The 16,954-nt window shown below is 42.9% G+C and overlaps 1 protein-coding gene across 5 annotated transcripts in view; it reads left to right on the forward strand.

Moving 5' to 3' along the window:
• FGGY (FGGY carbohydrate kinase domain containing) overlaps positions 1 to 16,954 on the forward strand; it is a 402,080-nt gene that overhangs the window by 290,481 nt on the left and 94,645 nt on the right. For all 5 annotated transcript variants that reach the window (XM_070405226.1, XM_070405225.1, XM_070405229.1 and 2 more), the window contains exon 11: positions 7,640 to 7,787. In XM_070405226.1, the coding sequence (XP_070261327.1) occupies positions 7,640 to 7,787 (148 nt within the window). The remainder of the gene's footprint in view (positions 1 to 7,639; positions 7,788 to 16,954) is intronic.

Genomic DNA, 16,954 nt, shown 5'->3' on the forward strand with positions numbered 1-16,954 from the left:
TTTCCAATGCCCTAGGAGCTGTATCGGTGAAGAAATTGCTTCGGTATATGTCTGAGATTTTGTTGCCTGTAGATTCCTCTAGTATTTTTATGGTTTCCCATGTTACATTTAAGTCTTTATCCATTTTGAGTTTATTATTGTGTATGGTGTAAGTTGGTGGTCTAGTTTCATTTTTTTGCATGTATCTGTCCAATTTTCCCAACACCATTTATTGAAGAGACTGTCTTGACTCCGTTGTATGTTCTTGCCTCCTTTGTCAAATATTAATTGAGCATATTGGTTTGGGTCAATTTCTGGGCTCTCTATTCTATTCCATTGATCTAGATGTCTGTTCTTGTGCCAGTACCAGGCAGTTTTGAGAACAGTGGCTTTGTAATACAGCTTGATATCTGGTATTGAGATCCCACCTACTTTGTTCTTCTTTCTCAGGATTGCTGCAGCTATTCGGGGTCTTTTTTTTTTTATTACAGATGAATTTTTGGAGAGTTCGTTCTAGGTCTGTGAAATATGCCATTGGTATTTTAATGGGAAGTGTGTTGAATTTATAGATTGCTTTGGGTAGTATGGACATTTTAATGATGTTGATTCTACCAATCCATGAACATGGTATGTTCTTCCATCTGTTTATGTCTTCCTCTATCTCATTTTTTGGTTTTGTTTTCTGTGTTTTTTTTTAAATATATTTTATTGATTTTTTGCAGAGAGGAAGGGAGAGAGATAGAGAGTTAGAAACATCGATGAGAGAGAAACATCGATCAGTTGCTTCCTGCACACCTCCCACTAGGGATGTGCCCACAACCAAGGTACATGCCCTTGACTGGAATTGAACCTGAGACCCTTCAGTCCGCAGGCCGACGCTCTATCCACTGAGCCAAACCGGTTAGGGCACCTCTATCTCTTTTTTCATCGTCCTGTAGTTTTCTGAGTAGAGGTCTTTTACCTCTTTAGTTAAGTTTATTCCTAGGTATCTTAATTTCTTTGGTGCGATGGTAAATGGGATTGTCTGACTCCTTCTTAATTTCCTTCTCAAGTTCATGGTCTTTTTCTTGAAGATAACATCAAAGCTCATCATAACTGGGTTCTCTCTTTACCCTCATTTCCCAGGTAATCCCATCCACACTCTTGCCTTTATTTCTTTCTATAATTTGAGGATTCTCAAATTTTATCTCCAGCTCATCTATTGAGTATGTATTTAATAAATGTTGGTTCTTTTTCATTTTTCTTTCCTTATATTGCCTTGCAAAGGAAAATTTATCTCTACCTTATCAGGTCTATGAATATTCTAAGAATATAGGACCCATTGTCCTTCAGGGCTTAGAAAGAAATGGGCTTAGCTATTATTATTAAAGTGAAGCAGGCTATTTGGAAAGGACAGCAAATCCCATGGAATCGGGAACCATGTGCCTCTTTGGGTGTGACTTTGGGCTCTCTAAAAGCAGGCCACCCCTGTCTTGGAGCTTAGCATCAGCAAATCCTATTTGAAACTGTAGAAACATGTGTTGATAAACAGATTTAGTATTTTATACTCTTGATTTACCATAATCCTTTTAGACAAGACATCCCTGAAGAGAAATGTCTTGTGAGCTTAGAAATTAAGTAAACACGAGCTAGATGTGCCCATGCATGTAACTGACAACCAAAGTCTCCCTGTATGTGGGGCCAAACATCCAGAAATGGTTCTGCTTAGCCAGAAATTGCCTTGCATTTGATCCTAACTTGAGCTCTTTTCCTCTAAACTATGTGTTGTCTTAATTCTCTTAGACAACCTTGACCACCAGTGTCTCAGAATGAGGTCCTGGTGATGATGGGGTTCGGTGGGGAGATGTTGGCACAGTTCATAAGTACTAGATTCCAGGTTGGCAGCAGAGCAAGGGTTAAAGTCCATTCCCCAGACTGTCTGATGAGACTCCCAGGGGCACTTATGATACAAAAGTGAAACACATACACACACACACACACACACACACAAAGTCCCTGCTTTTGTTACTAGCAATGTTGGTAGTGAAACGGCACCAGTTGTTACCAGTGAAGTTAGACCTCAGCAAAGAAAGAATTCAGAGCCAGAAACTCAAGTTATAAGATAAAGTTTGTTTATAAATGTACAGTGGTAAGCAGGAGTGAGCCAGCTGGGCTGCATGGGCTCAGGAAACAAGTTACAGAAGCAAAATAAGGGCCCTTGGAGCTTAGGAGAGAGAAAGGCACAAGGGGGATAGAAGGGGTGGGGGAGGGAAAGGTACAGGCATGCTCCAGAGAGAGAGTGCTGGGTCCTTCCTCTTGAGAGTTTTAAAGGATTGGAATTTTAGGGGCGGTCTTAGGGGAGGATCTCAATAGAATATTCATCAGCTTTATGCTGATGCACTAAAATGAGATTTATTCCCTTAACTTCATCCATCCTTGGGTATGGTTGACACAAATGACACTAATCTGATTTCTGCTATCTATCTCCTGAGTAGGCTAATTTAGGCTATTTATCCCCCTGGTCGAGGAGAAGTATAAATTATTTACTGTTAAGTGTCCTTGGAAAGTGTTAGAAAAGATAGGATTTTTCCAGTTATTAGATGGCTGTAAACTGCTTGGCCATTTAACTATGTCTCAGTTTCCCTAATTACATTTGCCCTGTCTTACTAACCTGTCATTTTCATGGAAATTATACACACACACTTAGACATAGACATGTTCACATAACACACTCACACACACACATGTGTAGAGCAAGAGAAAGGGAGAGGGAGAGGGAGAGGGAGGGAGGGAGGGGGAGAGAGAGAGAGAGAGAACACATTTGCACACCAGGTATTGATAAGCATTCCAAAGAAAAATGGAGATGGTTGAGGAGAAACATGGAGTGAGGGATGTTGTGGGGATGGGTGGGAACTATTCTAGGTAGGAAGCCATCCTTGAGGAGGTGACACAAGCAGGACTCTGAGTAAAGAGTGGGACTAAACTATGGTTGTAGGGGAGGGTCCCTCCAGTCTGAAGGAACAAGGCCCAAGGCCTTGAGCAGCTCTGGGACATTGGGAAGGCCATTGTGGCTGGGCCAAAGTTGGGAGATAGCAGGAGACTGGTGAGGGCAGGATGTAAGCCAAGGCCAAACCATGTGGGTCATTGTAGACAATTGTAAGGACACTGGATTTTATTCAAGTTTTAGTTTTGAGCAAGGGAATCATGATCAGATTTACCTTTTAAAGGGATTAATTTGGCTCTCTTGGAGAGTACTAGTAAACTAGACCATTGGTGGGGAGGGAGAGACAGAGTGGAAGATATGGCTTCAGACCTCAATGAACTCAGTCTGCAGGGGGGTTGGGGGGATGGGAATGTAAGCAGAGGAGCCCAGCCTGGTCCAAGTTGCTTTAGCTGAGGTCCCTGCAATCAGCAGTCATTTCTCATTGTGATTCTATTGTTTTCAGGTCCTTTAAGATTGTCAGCATGAAGTTCTCCTAATTTATTCTCTTAACCTAGCTTTTCTCCCACTTTCTCTGGATTTTTCAGTTATTCCTTTGAGGATAATCCATTTTTCTTGATCTCATTTATTTCTCAGACCTCTTTTGTTTCTGTGATTTCCATAATTTCTGTGAATCAATTTCACAAGGCAAGGAAGAGAATTTTGGGCAAGAGGGGGAAAATAGGCAAACATTCACAGGCATATTATGAAAATTAAAAGTAGGTTAGTGCAGCTACAGTATGGTGTATGCAGGAGGGAAAAGGAATGGAAAACATGTATGTAACACAGTGTAATGTAGGCAGAGCTAGATAATAAAGAACATCTTATGCCAGGGAACAGAGTCTGTGCTTCATCTCGAGGACAATGGGGAGGATCTGCTGAAGGGTTAGATAGGGGTGGGCATCATAATCAGAGTGGCATTTTAGAAGAATCCCAGGAGGGACTGCAAAAGTTAGGAGGCCAAAGCTCTAATTCAGGCATTTGAAGATGGCCTGAATAAAGTAGACACAGTGGAACTGGAGAAAGTTGTGCTGGGTAGAGAAATATTTAAGATCACAAATTGACAGGTCCTAGTGAGAAGTTAAATTGAGGAGCTAAAGGAGAAAGAGAAGAGTAAAAAAATAGCACCCACTTGACTCTGCCCCCAAATGGTTGCTTGATTAATGGCTTCAATGAGATTGGCTTTGATTAGCTCAAGGAACCCAAAAGGAAAAGCGAGTATACCAGAAAAGACGATGTGTGTCACATTATGTTTATGTTGAGTTCTCTTTGGACATCCAAAAGGAAGCATTTGATGGGTGGTTGGATATTTGACTTGGAACTCATGAGAGCGAAGCGAGCAGGAAATGAGGCCATATATTTGGGAGTCCTCAGCCCTAGAGGGTAACTGGAGCCTGGGGAGGAGGGAGAGATCACCCAAGGATATATAAAGAGTGAGAAGAAGGACAAGGACAGATCTCTGGGAGACTTCACACATCTAAGGGACAAGGAAAGGAAAAGAACCAGATAGAGAGGAGGTAAGAAAGCCAAAAGCATATAGTGTCCCAGAAACAAGGGAAAGAGAACAAATGCGTATGAAGTGGTCAAGTGGTGCAAAATATGGAAGAAAATTCAAATAAAATAAAGGCAGAAAATGGTCCATTGGAGTTAGGGAAAGGACACAGTATCTTTTTTTAGACCATGTATTCTGATTTTTGATTTGAAAGTATGGTCACCATACTTCTGAGCAGCCTATGAATCCACAGAATGACATGATTTGTGGAGAGGGAGAGGAGGGGAAAGATTCCAGGGGTGCTGTCTGTATTTAACATTGTAAGCAATAATGTCTGAAAAAATTCTTCCCTGTCTCTCGGATTTTTTTTTAAGCTGGAAATTAATCTCCTGTGATGGGAAAGAAGAGAGAACAGTTTATTGATCATCTATCATTTTATAGGGCTCAGGACTCTGTATTTAATATTCATGGGGGACTATAAGGTAAAAGTATTAACTCTGATTGCAAAACAGTGAATTAGGTTTGGAAGGGTTTGGTGTGATTGCTCAAACTATATTTTCTCCATCATACAAAATGGGCCTAGGACAGCAAGAATTTTTCCCTCTGAGACAGGATGGATGAGCCCAGAGTTCATGAGAGGGAGGGAGGGCAATCCACTTGGAACAGTCAGTGTGTGATTCCCGAGCTGGAAGAGGGCTGACGGCCATTGGAGAAGGAATTGATAAAACATGCAAAATGAATCAAAGTCAGAACCCCAAAAAGGTATCATGCGAGGTTCAAATTATGTGAATAATGATGTGCATTCGTTATTTTAATGTTTTCCAAGTGCATTTCATTTTGAATGATATACTCAGATAGCACACATGGTCAGGTATAATTGAAAAAATGTGCAGGAGAATGGCTGCATTCAAAGAATAAACATACAGCTGTGAGGAGGTTAGGAGTCAAGGGGGTAAGCATATGCCCCGTCCCCCAGGGAGCTCATTAATTCATGAGTGACCATATATGTAGAGGCTAAATGAATCTCACTGTGTGCAAAGACCCACAGTCAATGAGACAATGACGAATCAATAGTAATTAGGCCTATAGGTTCTTATTGACCCAGATGTCTGAAACTAAATGCCCTGCCCTGAGATGCCTTGAGAGGCAAATGAAAACACTTAGAAACATTTTAAAAAATCCCTTTACTCTCAGTGCAGTGATGCTGTTCTGAGGAAGAATGTTGCTATGATGAGTACAGACTCCCCGTCTGGCTACCAAGGATGTCCTCGAGGCCTTGGTTGTCATTGTAGTTCCTGTTGGACCAGGAGTAGAGAGAGTTGGGAAACAGAAAACCGAGATGTGATTATATTCCATCCAGATAGATGGTTCAGGCCCTACCTTGCATGGAGGCCGCGAAGGAGTCTTTTTCCTAAGCCTGTCATAGAATCATGCTAAAACAGGGTTTGAAGGTGGAATTCAAATGGACATAACACACACACACACTGGGGTTTCTGACCTGGAATACAGAGAACGCATGGCTCCAGCACCACTCAGAGGAGGGTGTAAGTTTGGACTCGGTCACCTGTCCACACCTCTTTGCGAGTCTCCTCTGCATTCCCCGCCGGGCTGTGGGGGAAGGCCTGGTGCACACACAGGAGCTCATGTTGATGACAGTGTGGATAGGGAGCCTTTTTCCAACCACATCGTCGTCCTCCTAAAGTGATGGAAGGCAGACTTTTACAGATGGGACTGAGGTGTCCAGCAAGGAGCAAAAGATTGCCTGGTAGGCAGGGCCGCCGTTGCCTCCACTCAGACATACGTCACACAGGCGCACACATTTGCACACTCACTCATGCACTCACATAGAGCATTTTTGCTTTCCTACCTTTTCTATATTAGAGTTCCACTTAAAGTTTGGATTTACTACAAAGGTTTGAAAACCACTGCTCTACTCGTTTCTAATCTAACAACTTTCAGGGTCGTCGTGAGCTCATTGGAAACACTCACAGTGGCACAAAACTGGAACTCAAAATCTCTGAGCTGTCCTGAAATGTTCTAAAAATGTAAATCATCAATACCATCTAGGTGTCTTAGATGCCAGCCTTCTGTGGATAATGCATTCCTGGACTTTTTTTCCTGCCATTATTCAAGCCCTGTTTTTCACGGTTAAAGCCATTGTTCCAAGGACACCGGTGGGAAGTGACACGGATGCCAATCTCTGATAAACCCACTCTCTTCTAGAAGTGTTGGTTCAAGGTTTTAAGAAGGAATCACCTTTAAAGAGGGGAAGGCACCACCTTTAACCTTTGTAACATGCAATGACATTCAACCCAGTGAGGTAGGTGTGGTGACACCATTTGAGTGTATGGGGAAACTGAAGTTCAAGGAGGTTGTCACTGGCCCTGTTACCAATCTGGGAGAGGTGAGGCAAGATCTGAACCCATCATCTCCAGCCCCTTCTCACCTGACTATGTAAAGACTGAGATAGGTAGTCTGACTCCCTCATCCTACACGTGAAGAAACTGAGGCTTAAAAGGTAGAAAGAACTGACACAATGTAATTGGGGGGGGGGGGGGGGGGGGTATGAAGGTGAGAAACCAAGTCTCCTGATTCCTGATTTTTTTTTTTTTTTTTTTTGTGATTCCTGATTTTAATTGCATTTACTCCATCCTGTCACTTCCCTTAGCAAATTCCGATCCTGAGCCTGGGCACATATATTTATCTCCATTCGTCATCTCATCATTATTACTATAATTAGGAATACTAATGTTTTAAATCCTTTGCATATGTACAGTATTGCACAGCTTACAAAATACTGTATGTTCACCTACATAATCTCTTTTGATCTTGACAATAACCCTATGAGGTAAGTTGGACAGGGAACATGTATCTGGTTTTACAGATGCAAAGAAAGTGGTTCTGAAAGTTTGAATAACTCTCTCGTGGTTACACACCTCCTAGGGGCACAGCCATTCCGGCTCTGGTCTTCTGATCCCAAACCTTCGCACTTTTTCCTAAAGCACACCACCTTTTCTTGGGGATAGTACAGTGATTTCTGAGTACGGTGTGCTGGTTTCCATGGGTTTCGGGCAGTTTCTTTGCTGAAGCTTTTGGGGCTCTGCTTACTTTCTGGATCTGGTGTGGAAGTACAAATGGTTTCTCTCTGCAGAACAGTTTGCTCCCCAACCCCACCCCCCTTTTAAAAACAAAATCCATTTCTCTTCCAGATGCCAGAGCATATATGCATATTTGAACAGTCACCTGGACCTGATTAAGAAGGCTCAGCCTGTGGGTTTCCTCACTGTTGATTTACATGTTTGGCCAGATTTCCATGGCAACCGGTCTCCTTTAGCAGATCTGACACTAAAGGGCATGGTAAGTGACAGCCAGAACTTGCACAAAGGTGAAGGTAGGCCAAAGGGGCTGCAAAGATCAGGAGAAGCAAAGTAAGGAGAAAGGAAAAGAGGGAACATAAACAGAACAGACCCATGGCCCGCTGGCTTCTTGCACATGCGTCCTCTGGGGAAGGCTCTTGCTGCTCCCAGGATAACCTGCTGAAAGTTCTCATTGTTTCCGAGGCAACCTTCAGCGCATTAAAAGCAGTATTTTTTACATTTAGCTACAGCTGCCTCTTTGTCCCCTGGAGTGGCCTGAAGTCGTGAGCCCCTGCCTGTGTCGTTTTTGTATTTACATCACTTTGAAGAGTTATGTTTTCCATCGCCATCCCCGGGCCACTAGGAAAGTGGTAAATATTACCCCCTATGGTCTTGCTTGCCACAGCCACACATCTGCCCAGGCTCTGAGGGTCAGGGTGCTCAGAGGCCATGCTAACATTATTAGGATTTCAGATGGAACTGTGGCAAAAGTAAAATAGAATTGTGAGTGGATAAATTCAGTTATCAGGGTCCCTCCCAGTGCAGAGATTCTGGGCCCTCCTGGAGGGGCCAGAGTGAACTTGGTGGGAGAGCTCATAACCACCTAAACCAAGGCATAAGATCTTGATGGGCAAGTTAGATTAGGCAGCTGAGACTAGTACAGCCCTCAAGAGTCATGATTGAGGGTGGACAAAGCCTGTGAGAGCAGGGGAAACAGAGTTAAGCTTCAGTTACAAGAGGTGAGGAGAAGCCACAAATAAGAAAGTAAGCCATGAATTTTGAATCCTGGGAGATGTCAAGAAGCTGAGAAGCAGAGTGCCAGGTAAACTGAGTTCAGAGTGGGGCTGAGAGCAGTGTGTGGTTTATGCACCGCATGGCCTGCCGGCTCGAAGATCTTCAGGACTCAGAATTCAGTGGTTTGTAATTCATTTCATTGAAGTGGTTTTAAGTAGCTTTATGATGCCAGCAGGAAGACCTGATCTTTATTTTCATTACCGTGTTGACATAATCAACTTATGCTGATAAAAGGGAGTCGAGGTGAAAAGAAAAGAAAATTGGACATAGCAAAGGTTATGTCTATCTGGAGTCCATGAAGTGTGTCCACAAAACAAATCATGAACCTGCCTCCTTGTTTGTCCTATGGAAGCAGAAGGGGGGTGTCCCGAGAGGGTCATATGGACACAGGCTGCAGCTGGACAGACATAACTGACTCTCTGGGTGCAAACAGAGGCTAGGGGAAGAACACATTTTATATGGGTACAAAAATGAGTGTCTTAGTTAAAGATAAATATCTGAAGACAAATACAGTAGACACTTAAAATGCTAAAGAAGTTAAGAGGCGTGACTAGTTCATAAAATGACCCTGAAATAGAGCAGGTTGTATAGTAAAGTTACCATGGACCTGGAGTCCTCCCCTTGGGGGCCTTCCCCTGCCAACAGCTGTCTACCCAGTGTCAACACCCCAGCATGACAGGTGCCATGGTACCAATGGCTTTTGCCTATTTCTTAAAGCCAAGCTTGACATCCAAAGACTTAAGAATTAAAAATCACAAGGACATTCTAATAACGTTATCCCAAATGCAGAATGTAATTCCAAAGGAGTCAGTTGTGTGTGTGTATGTTTTTAAAGTATATTTTTATTGATTTCAGAGAGGAAGGGAGAGGGAGAGAGAGATAGAGACATCAATGGGAGAGAATCATTGATCAGCTGCCTCCTGCACACCCCCTACTGGGGATTGAGTCAGCAACTCAGGCATGTGCCCTGACCCGGAATGGAACCGTGACCTCCTGGTTCATAGATAGATGCTCAAACACTGAGCCACGCTGGCCCTGCTCAGTTGTGTTTTTTGAAGAATGCCTGCCTCATTAGGGTAAGAGCTTACTTACCAAAGGACATTTTTGCATGGGGAGATATGCCCAATCATATAGAAAAAAATTCTGAAAGTTCACCTTTCTAAAAAGGTTTTTTTTTTTAAATATAGTTTATTGATTTTTTACAGAGAGAAAGGGAGAGAGATAGAGAGTTAGAAACATAGATGAGAGAGAAACATCGACCAGCTGCCTCCTGCACATCTCCCACTGGGAATGTGCCGGCAACCCAGGTACATGCCCTTGACTGGAATCAAACCTGGGACCTTTCAGTCTACAGGCCGATGCTCTATCCACTGAGCCAAACCGGTTTCAGCTCTAAAAAGGTTTTGTTTTGTAAATATACTAGTATTTCCTAGATCACCTGATACTTCTCAGCAGTGCTTTCCTTTCATAACTGCCCTTGTATTAGGCTTACATTTGAAGAGTTGTCATTCCATGAGTTTACATCAGAACACAAGAAGGTAACTAGATAAGATAGAAAGAAGGAAATTTGGAGCTAAAAAAATCTCCTCCCCCCCCCCCAATCTCTTTCTCAATCCAATTTTGAATGACATCAAAATAATAACCCGGAAACCATCCAGTGTCATGTTACCCTTCAGAACCTACAATGACTACTGTCTCTAGCACTCATTCAGTAAATATTTATTTGGTACCTACTATGTGTCAAGCTCTGCTGTAGATACAGTAAGGCACAACAATTCCTACATTCATGGAGGATGTTTCAAGGGAGGGAAGGGGAGTGCTTGATAAAATATATGCATAGCAACTAGGATTGTCAAAATAATCCCCAGAGGGCAAGAACCAGGTATGATTTTTTCTTTTGGCTCCTGAAACATTTCCCTGGGCACATACTAAATGTGTAATATGTACTTATTGATAATTGATAGTCAACATAGACATAACAAAGAGATCATTTATTTCTATAAAAATTATACATATGAGCAATTTGTTAATACTAAATGGATTAGTTGCTACTCTTATTATTCATGTGATAAATACTTAATACCAATGTTAATGCCCAAGTAAATTGAGGCTCCCATCTTTGTTATAATTGGGAGGACTTTGTTCATCAATTAATTCTTTTAACAGACACAGGCCCTGTTAGAGGTGGTGGGGGATATAAGAGTAGCCATAATGCCAGCCCTTGGGAATGGGACTGTCTTTGGGGGCAGGCAGTAGGGATACTGGGTCAAGCTCCAGGTGCCACTCAGGGTCCAGGCCCCCCTGGATGCATAGAGGATGATTGCCCAGCCTGGTCTCAGTAGTCGGGAAAGGCTTCAGATCAGAGGTGACATTGACACTGAGTGACATGGGGAAGAGGGTTCGGGCTCAAGGAAATCCTAGTAAATGCAGTGTTGTGGGGGGTTCGAGGAGAGCAAAAGGCATAGTGAATGTCTATGATTTGGGTTCCTTGTATCATTATCTTACCACTGATAGGCCACATTTAGCATTAGATCTTGATAACAAAAAAGGAAGACATTTCCTCAGAAAACCACTGGGCACTCCCTCTGCTCCTTCTGCTTTGGCAAGCATCACACTCTCCCAGTTCTTTACGCCTTGATGACCTTCATTCATTCAGTCCGTGCTTATTGACCACCTACTGTGAAAAGAAACTGTACCTGTCCCAAATGCACATGAAAGTGGGGGAGAGAATTAGTGTGTGTGTGTGTGTGTGTGTGTGTGTGTGTGTGTACATAATCATCATGCTGTGTGATCCCTGTAATACAGACGTCTTGCAAGCTGAAGGAAGTGCTCACCTAATATCTGACTTTAAATTTTTCCTAAAATGTGGCTTTAGGTCAGAAAGCTCTCATGCAACCTTTCTCAACTTCATTTGAAAATAATGAAGCCTGGCTGGTGTGTCTCAGTGGTTGAGCGTTGACCTATGAACCAGGAGGTCACTGGTTCAATTCCTGATCAGGGCACATGCCTGGGTTGCAGGTTACGGGCTCAATCCCCAGTAGGGGACCTGCAGGAGGCAGCCCATCAATGATTCTCTCTCATCATTGATGTTTCTCTCTCTCCCTCCCCCTTCCTCTCTGAAGTCAATAAAAATATTTTTTTAAAAACATTATAAAAAAAGAAAATAATGAAGATGCAAAAAAAAAATGCATAAACTCAGGCTGACTTTGACAATTAAGATGACCCTGAACTAGGAAAACTAAAATTGGCATTCTCAGAGGGAAACTGGGAAGATGTTCCAGAATCTAAAAGATTAAACGTAGCCTGTTTGACAAACATAATAGATGTCATATGAACAAATAAACCACCAGCCACGCAAGAGTCTGGGCCCCTTTGCCTCCTGCTCCTTAGCTTAAAAATAAATGCAGGGCCCCTTTAAGACTAAACACAGGGCAGTCCTTTGCTGCTGTGGTTAGGGTTTCTTGTTTTGTTTTGTGTTTTGGAAGCAGCAGTGAGTTTAATTTCCCAGAACTCTTCCATAACCCAAATCTTATCTTCCCCTTCAGTTCAATCCATTAGAAAACTGCCAACCCAAGAAGCCAGCGGGGGCAGGAAGTGTGATTTGGGGTAAATGGTGACGGCCTGCCTGCATGCTGAGGAGCCTGAGTAGACGGTTAACCCGGCAGGGGCAGGGAAACCCTGTGGATTTGGAGGAGGGGGTGTAGTTTTGCTAGTCTATGTCTGTCCTGGGGTTAGAAAGTCAGTCAGGAGTGACCCACCTCTGGCCAACAAATCCACACCAAGTAACAACCGCTGCCTCTGGGACTTGGCACCTGGCTGTAGATCTGAAGAGCTCCAGCCAAGTTTCAGGGAGAGGGTGGGAGTAAGTCATGTGGACTGAATGCTGGGAAACACTGAATATGGAGAACTCTGGGTAGAATGAATGAAAACAGTGATGAAGTGAATCCATTAGGAAACATGTTGCATACAAAAAAAAAAAAAAGTACCATTTTGAACACTTAAGGAAATGCCTCTTAAAAATTATTTACTACCCAAACTAAAAGAAAACATTAAAAACTCCTTGGCATACTCAATAGGATATTTTAAAAGGTATAGCTCGGTGAAATAGGTCAGAAACTTATTAGGATGAAAAGTCAATGGAGTTAGGGGAAAAAAAGGGGGGGGAATGATAAAGACAACCAAAAATACAATAGCAGAATTAAAACCTGCATTGAAGGCAACAAAAATCATAGTTTTTACTGAAGAAAATAAGGTGAGGGCTGTCCTAAGATGTAGCATATATTTTAAATTTGTTAGAAAAACTGTTTGAAGGTGGGGGCTCTGCCTTCTTTACTTTTTAAATTGCAACAGTGCCTCGGTCAGAGACAGGCACTGAATAATTGCCTGTGTTTAAGCAATCATTTTCATCTTTATTTGCCAACTGAGGAATGAAAAGTGACTTGCCTGAGGTCCCAATGCCAGGAAATTGCTGAGCTTCAGTAAGCATGAATCCTGACTTTTAAGATGTACACCCCCATGAGGCGGCCTGAAACTCTGGACTCTTAAAAGGAGTCATAACAGCTGCATCATGCGCGGCTTAATTCTGAGCCACACTCCTCAGCCGGGTCCTTGCTCCCCTGTCCTGACCACCAGCCTTCTTGCTCTTGCTCCCATTTCCATCCTTGCCTTGGTCCTTGGATGAAAGCTCTGACCCTCTCTCTTCTCAGTAATGGTGCGAGTTTCCTTCCCAACCTCACTGACTCAGATTTCAAAAGTAATCGCCACTCCTGGTTCGACCTGGCTCTCGACCCTTCCACTTTAGGTGCCTACCCTCATCAGCAGGAGCAGGGCACAAGCCAGGCCTCCTTCAACGATGCCTGATAGAATCATTCTCTTTTGTCCTGCTAATAGTTGGCTCCCTGCCATGTGGCTAGCTGTTTTATTTCTCCTTTGGTGATGCTGTACCGACCCACAGAACTAGGCTAAAAAGAGATGGCGGTTAGGGGTGGACAACTTAACAGTATGCCTGGACCAAGTAGCCACCTATGTAAATAGTTCCCCTTTCCACTTAATAAATGAGGCATGGGGAGGTAAAGGCTGCGCATGCGATATTTAAACAAAGCAGAAGCTTGGCTAATGGCAATCGATCACTGTCAAAACATTTAACACTGGTAATACTAGGCTCTTTAAAACCAAACCAAAACAAAAAATGCTTACTTTTCAAGCAGTGATTTTCAACTGGTGTGCCGCAAGAAATTTTAAAACACGCAATACCTGACTATTTAGTGCGGGCACTGACCTCTTTTCCCTTAGATTGTCAAATAAAAAAATATCACAACGTCTAACACAACAATCACCATCTGGTGTGAGTGACAAAAATTATATCAATTTTTTTTGTCAGATCAGCAAAAAATATATATTTGGTGTGCTGCAGAATTTAAAAAATTCGTTTATGTGTGCCATGAGATGAAAAAGGTTGAAAATCACTGCTTTAAAATAAAGAAACATGACATGGCCACACACACAGATAGATGAAGCTAAATTCTCACTGTCAGGAATGCTTGCATGGTGTGTGTGTGTGTGTGTGTGTGTGTGTGTGTGTGTGTGTGATTGTTTCTATTTTGAGTGGTTGGGTGGGTGGTTTTACCCCTGTGAAACAGCCTGGGTTTGAAGTCAGCCCTGTGTTTGCATCCTGGTTTGAGAGTGTATTGGCTGCGTGGTCTCTGAGCTTAACTCAGTGAGGTCAGCGTGCTCAGCCATAAGCAGAAGAGTCACAGGCTCCCTTGCAGCATCACTGTCAGAATCAAATGGTGCACAGATAGCAACAGCCAATGCTTTTGAGTCTGTGGCTCCTTCTTAGTGGCTCTTCCTTGCACGTTTACAAGGTGTTAGCTGGATTGAGTCCTGAGCAGCCCATCATGAACTGTCCACCTTAGTCCCAGCACCAACTGGACTCACCAGCCATGGAGATCTTTGCCACAAACAACCTGCGAGATCAGCTGAATGATCGCCTGGCCCATCCCAGTAGCCAAGCTTCCTATAGGGATAGAGATTAGTCTTTTCTGTAGTTAAGTCCTTGGTCCTCCATTTCTTCATCAACGCAACAGGAATCTCAGATTTGGCGAACCTTACAAAACGGCTAGTGCTGTAGGCATTTTGAAAGAGTCCTTTCTTCCTTATGTAGGTGGTCACTTTTTAAAATATGTTTATTGATTTCAGGGAGGAAGTGAAGGGGAGACAGAGATAGAAACATCAATGATGAGAGAGAATCATTGATTGACTGCCTTCTGCACACCCCCTACTGGGGATCCAGCCCGCAACCCGGGCATGTGCCCTTGACCAGAATTGAACCCAGGACCCTTCAGTCCACAAGCCAACACTCTTATCTCCTGAGCCAAACCAGCTAGGGTAACCATTTTTTATTCTCAAATTAAAATGGCCTCTTCATTTTGATTTTTAAAAATTATTTTCTTGAAATACCCACTCACAGAATTAAATGATCTCAGAGACATATCAGGCCATGAGAACACGCCATGCTCACCATTGGTGGAAACATGTTTCCTCTGCTTCTCTTTGCAAGTACAGCCTTACCCAGAACGGAAAGTTACTTTCTGGTTCTTTGAAGAGCTGTGATCTCTAATGTAGGCCATATGCTGCTCAGACTGCTGGAAAGGTGAGTGCTGCTCCACAGGTTCTTCAAAGCAAACACAGAGCACGTGTGCATGTGGAAAACAAGGAGGGAGTTGGGAAAGAAGCGTTATGAGATCTGAGCCAGTTCCCAGAGGGCTGAATCCCAGCTAGAGGTGGGCATCACTAAACAGAGTCAGATGTGGATGGAGTCAGCAATGTTTGTTTGCAAGAGCTCAGTGGAAGCCAGAGGTTGTATCCTTGTGGCTTCCTCTGATGGGATGATGGACTATGGAGAAGCTTTTCAGTGAGATATGGATAAGCCTTGGCAACATGAGGGCTCTTTGGCATAAATTTGTTGATGTTTTTGTTGTGATTTAATATTGTTTTATTTAGCCATTTTTTTACATATTATTTTTGCCTATGAAAAATTGAATCTGATAACATCTTAATATCCTCAGTATCATTTAACTGTTTTTCTTATCATGTGAGGGGGTTTTGTTTGTTTTTATTTATTTATTTTAAAGTATGTTTTTATTAACTTGAGAGAGAGAGGAAGGGAAAGAGGATAAGTGATAGAAACATTGATAGGAGAGAATCAATATCAATCGGCTATCTCTTGCACTCCCCCTACTGGGGATCAAGCCTGCAACCCAGGCATGTGACCTTTTGGTACATGGGACTATTATTCAACCACTGAGCAATACTGGCCAGGCAATTTTTGTTTTTATTGAAGCAACTAATTTCACAGCTGGTATTGTGATTTATAATAGGTAGCATATTTCAGGGACTACAATGTGCCAAGCATCATGGTAGATACTTTACATGCATCATCCACAACTTTCATGACAATTCTGCAAGACCACCATTTTAAAAAGATGGGTTTTTTATCTTTTCTGTATACACTAAACAAATACAACTGGAAGAGGGCAGTGGATTATGGACAGAGCTCTTCCCAGGCGAGTACAGAATGAGGAGTGAACCAAGTAGAAATCTGCCAGGAAGGCCCAACAGAGAAATAATGGAAAAGAGCCAAGGCCAGAGGACCAAGGATGGGATCCAATTTGGTGTGTAATCTTAGGACAGGATTGGATGATAGTAAGGAGGGGCCAGGATGGGCCAGGACAGTTGATCAGAAGAACTTTGGGATTCTGGTACATGACATATCAGCATAACTTAGATTTAGAGCTTCAGAAGCAGAGCAGGCAAAGGTGTGAAGTGCTTGGTACATCTGGCAAACAGCCCATGAACTTGTGCTGTGGGATATTGAGTTCACCAGTAGAAGAAGGTTGTGAGGGACAGTGTCAGCCCATCATCTAGTCATTATGTGTGTGTTACTTTTCTGTTGCTGCTGTAATAAATTACCACAAATGTATAGTCTTAAACATATTTTCTCCCAGTTCTGTAGGTTAGAAGCCAAGGCTGGCTCAACTGGTTTCTCTGTTCCAGTTTCCACAAGACTATAACCGAGGGCTCTTATCAGCAGGGCTGGGACTAATCTGCTACCAAACTCATTCAAGTTGACCAAATTAGGCTCTGTGCCATTGCAGGACTGAGGTCCCTGTGTCCTGGCTGACTCACAGGCAGTGGTCCTCACCTTCCAGAGACCACCTGCATTGCTTGGCTCCTTGCCCTCTTCCTCCGCCTTCAAAGCCAGCAATGGCAGACCAAGTCCTTTTCATGCTTTGAATCTCTCTGATTTCCATTTCTGCCTCATTTCTCCTGTCTTCTTCTTCGCCATATCTCTTGACTGACTCTTCTGCCTTC

Source organism: Myotis yumanensis, unplaced genomic scaffold, assembly GCF_028538775.1.
Source record: "Myotis yumanensis isolate MYYU_CA2020_CCGP unplaced genomic scaffold, mMyoYum1.0.hap1 SCAF_2, whole genome shotgun sequence".
In the NCBI taxonomy this organism is placed as follows: Eukaryota; Metazoa; Chordata; class Mammalia; order Chiroptera; family Vespertilionidae; genus Myotis; species Myotis yumanensis.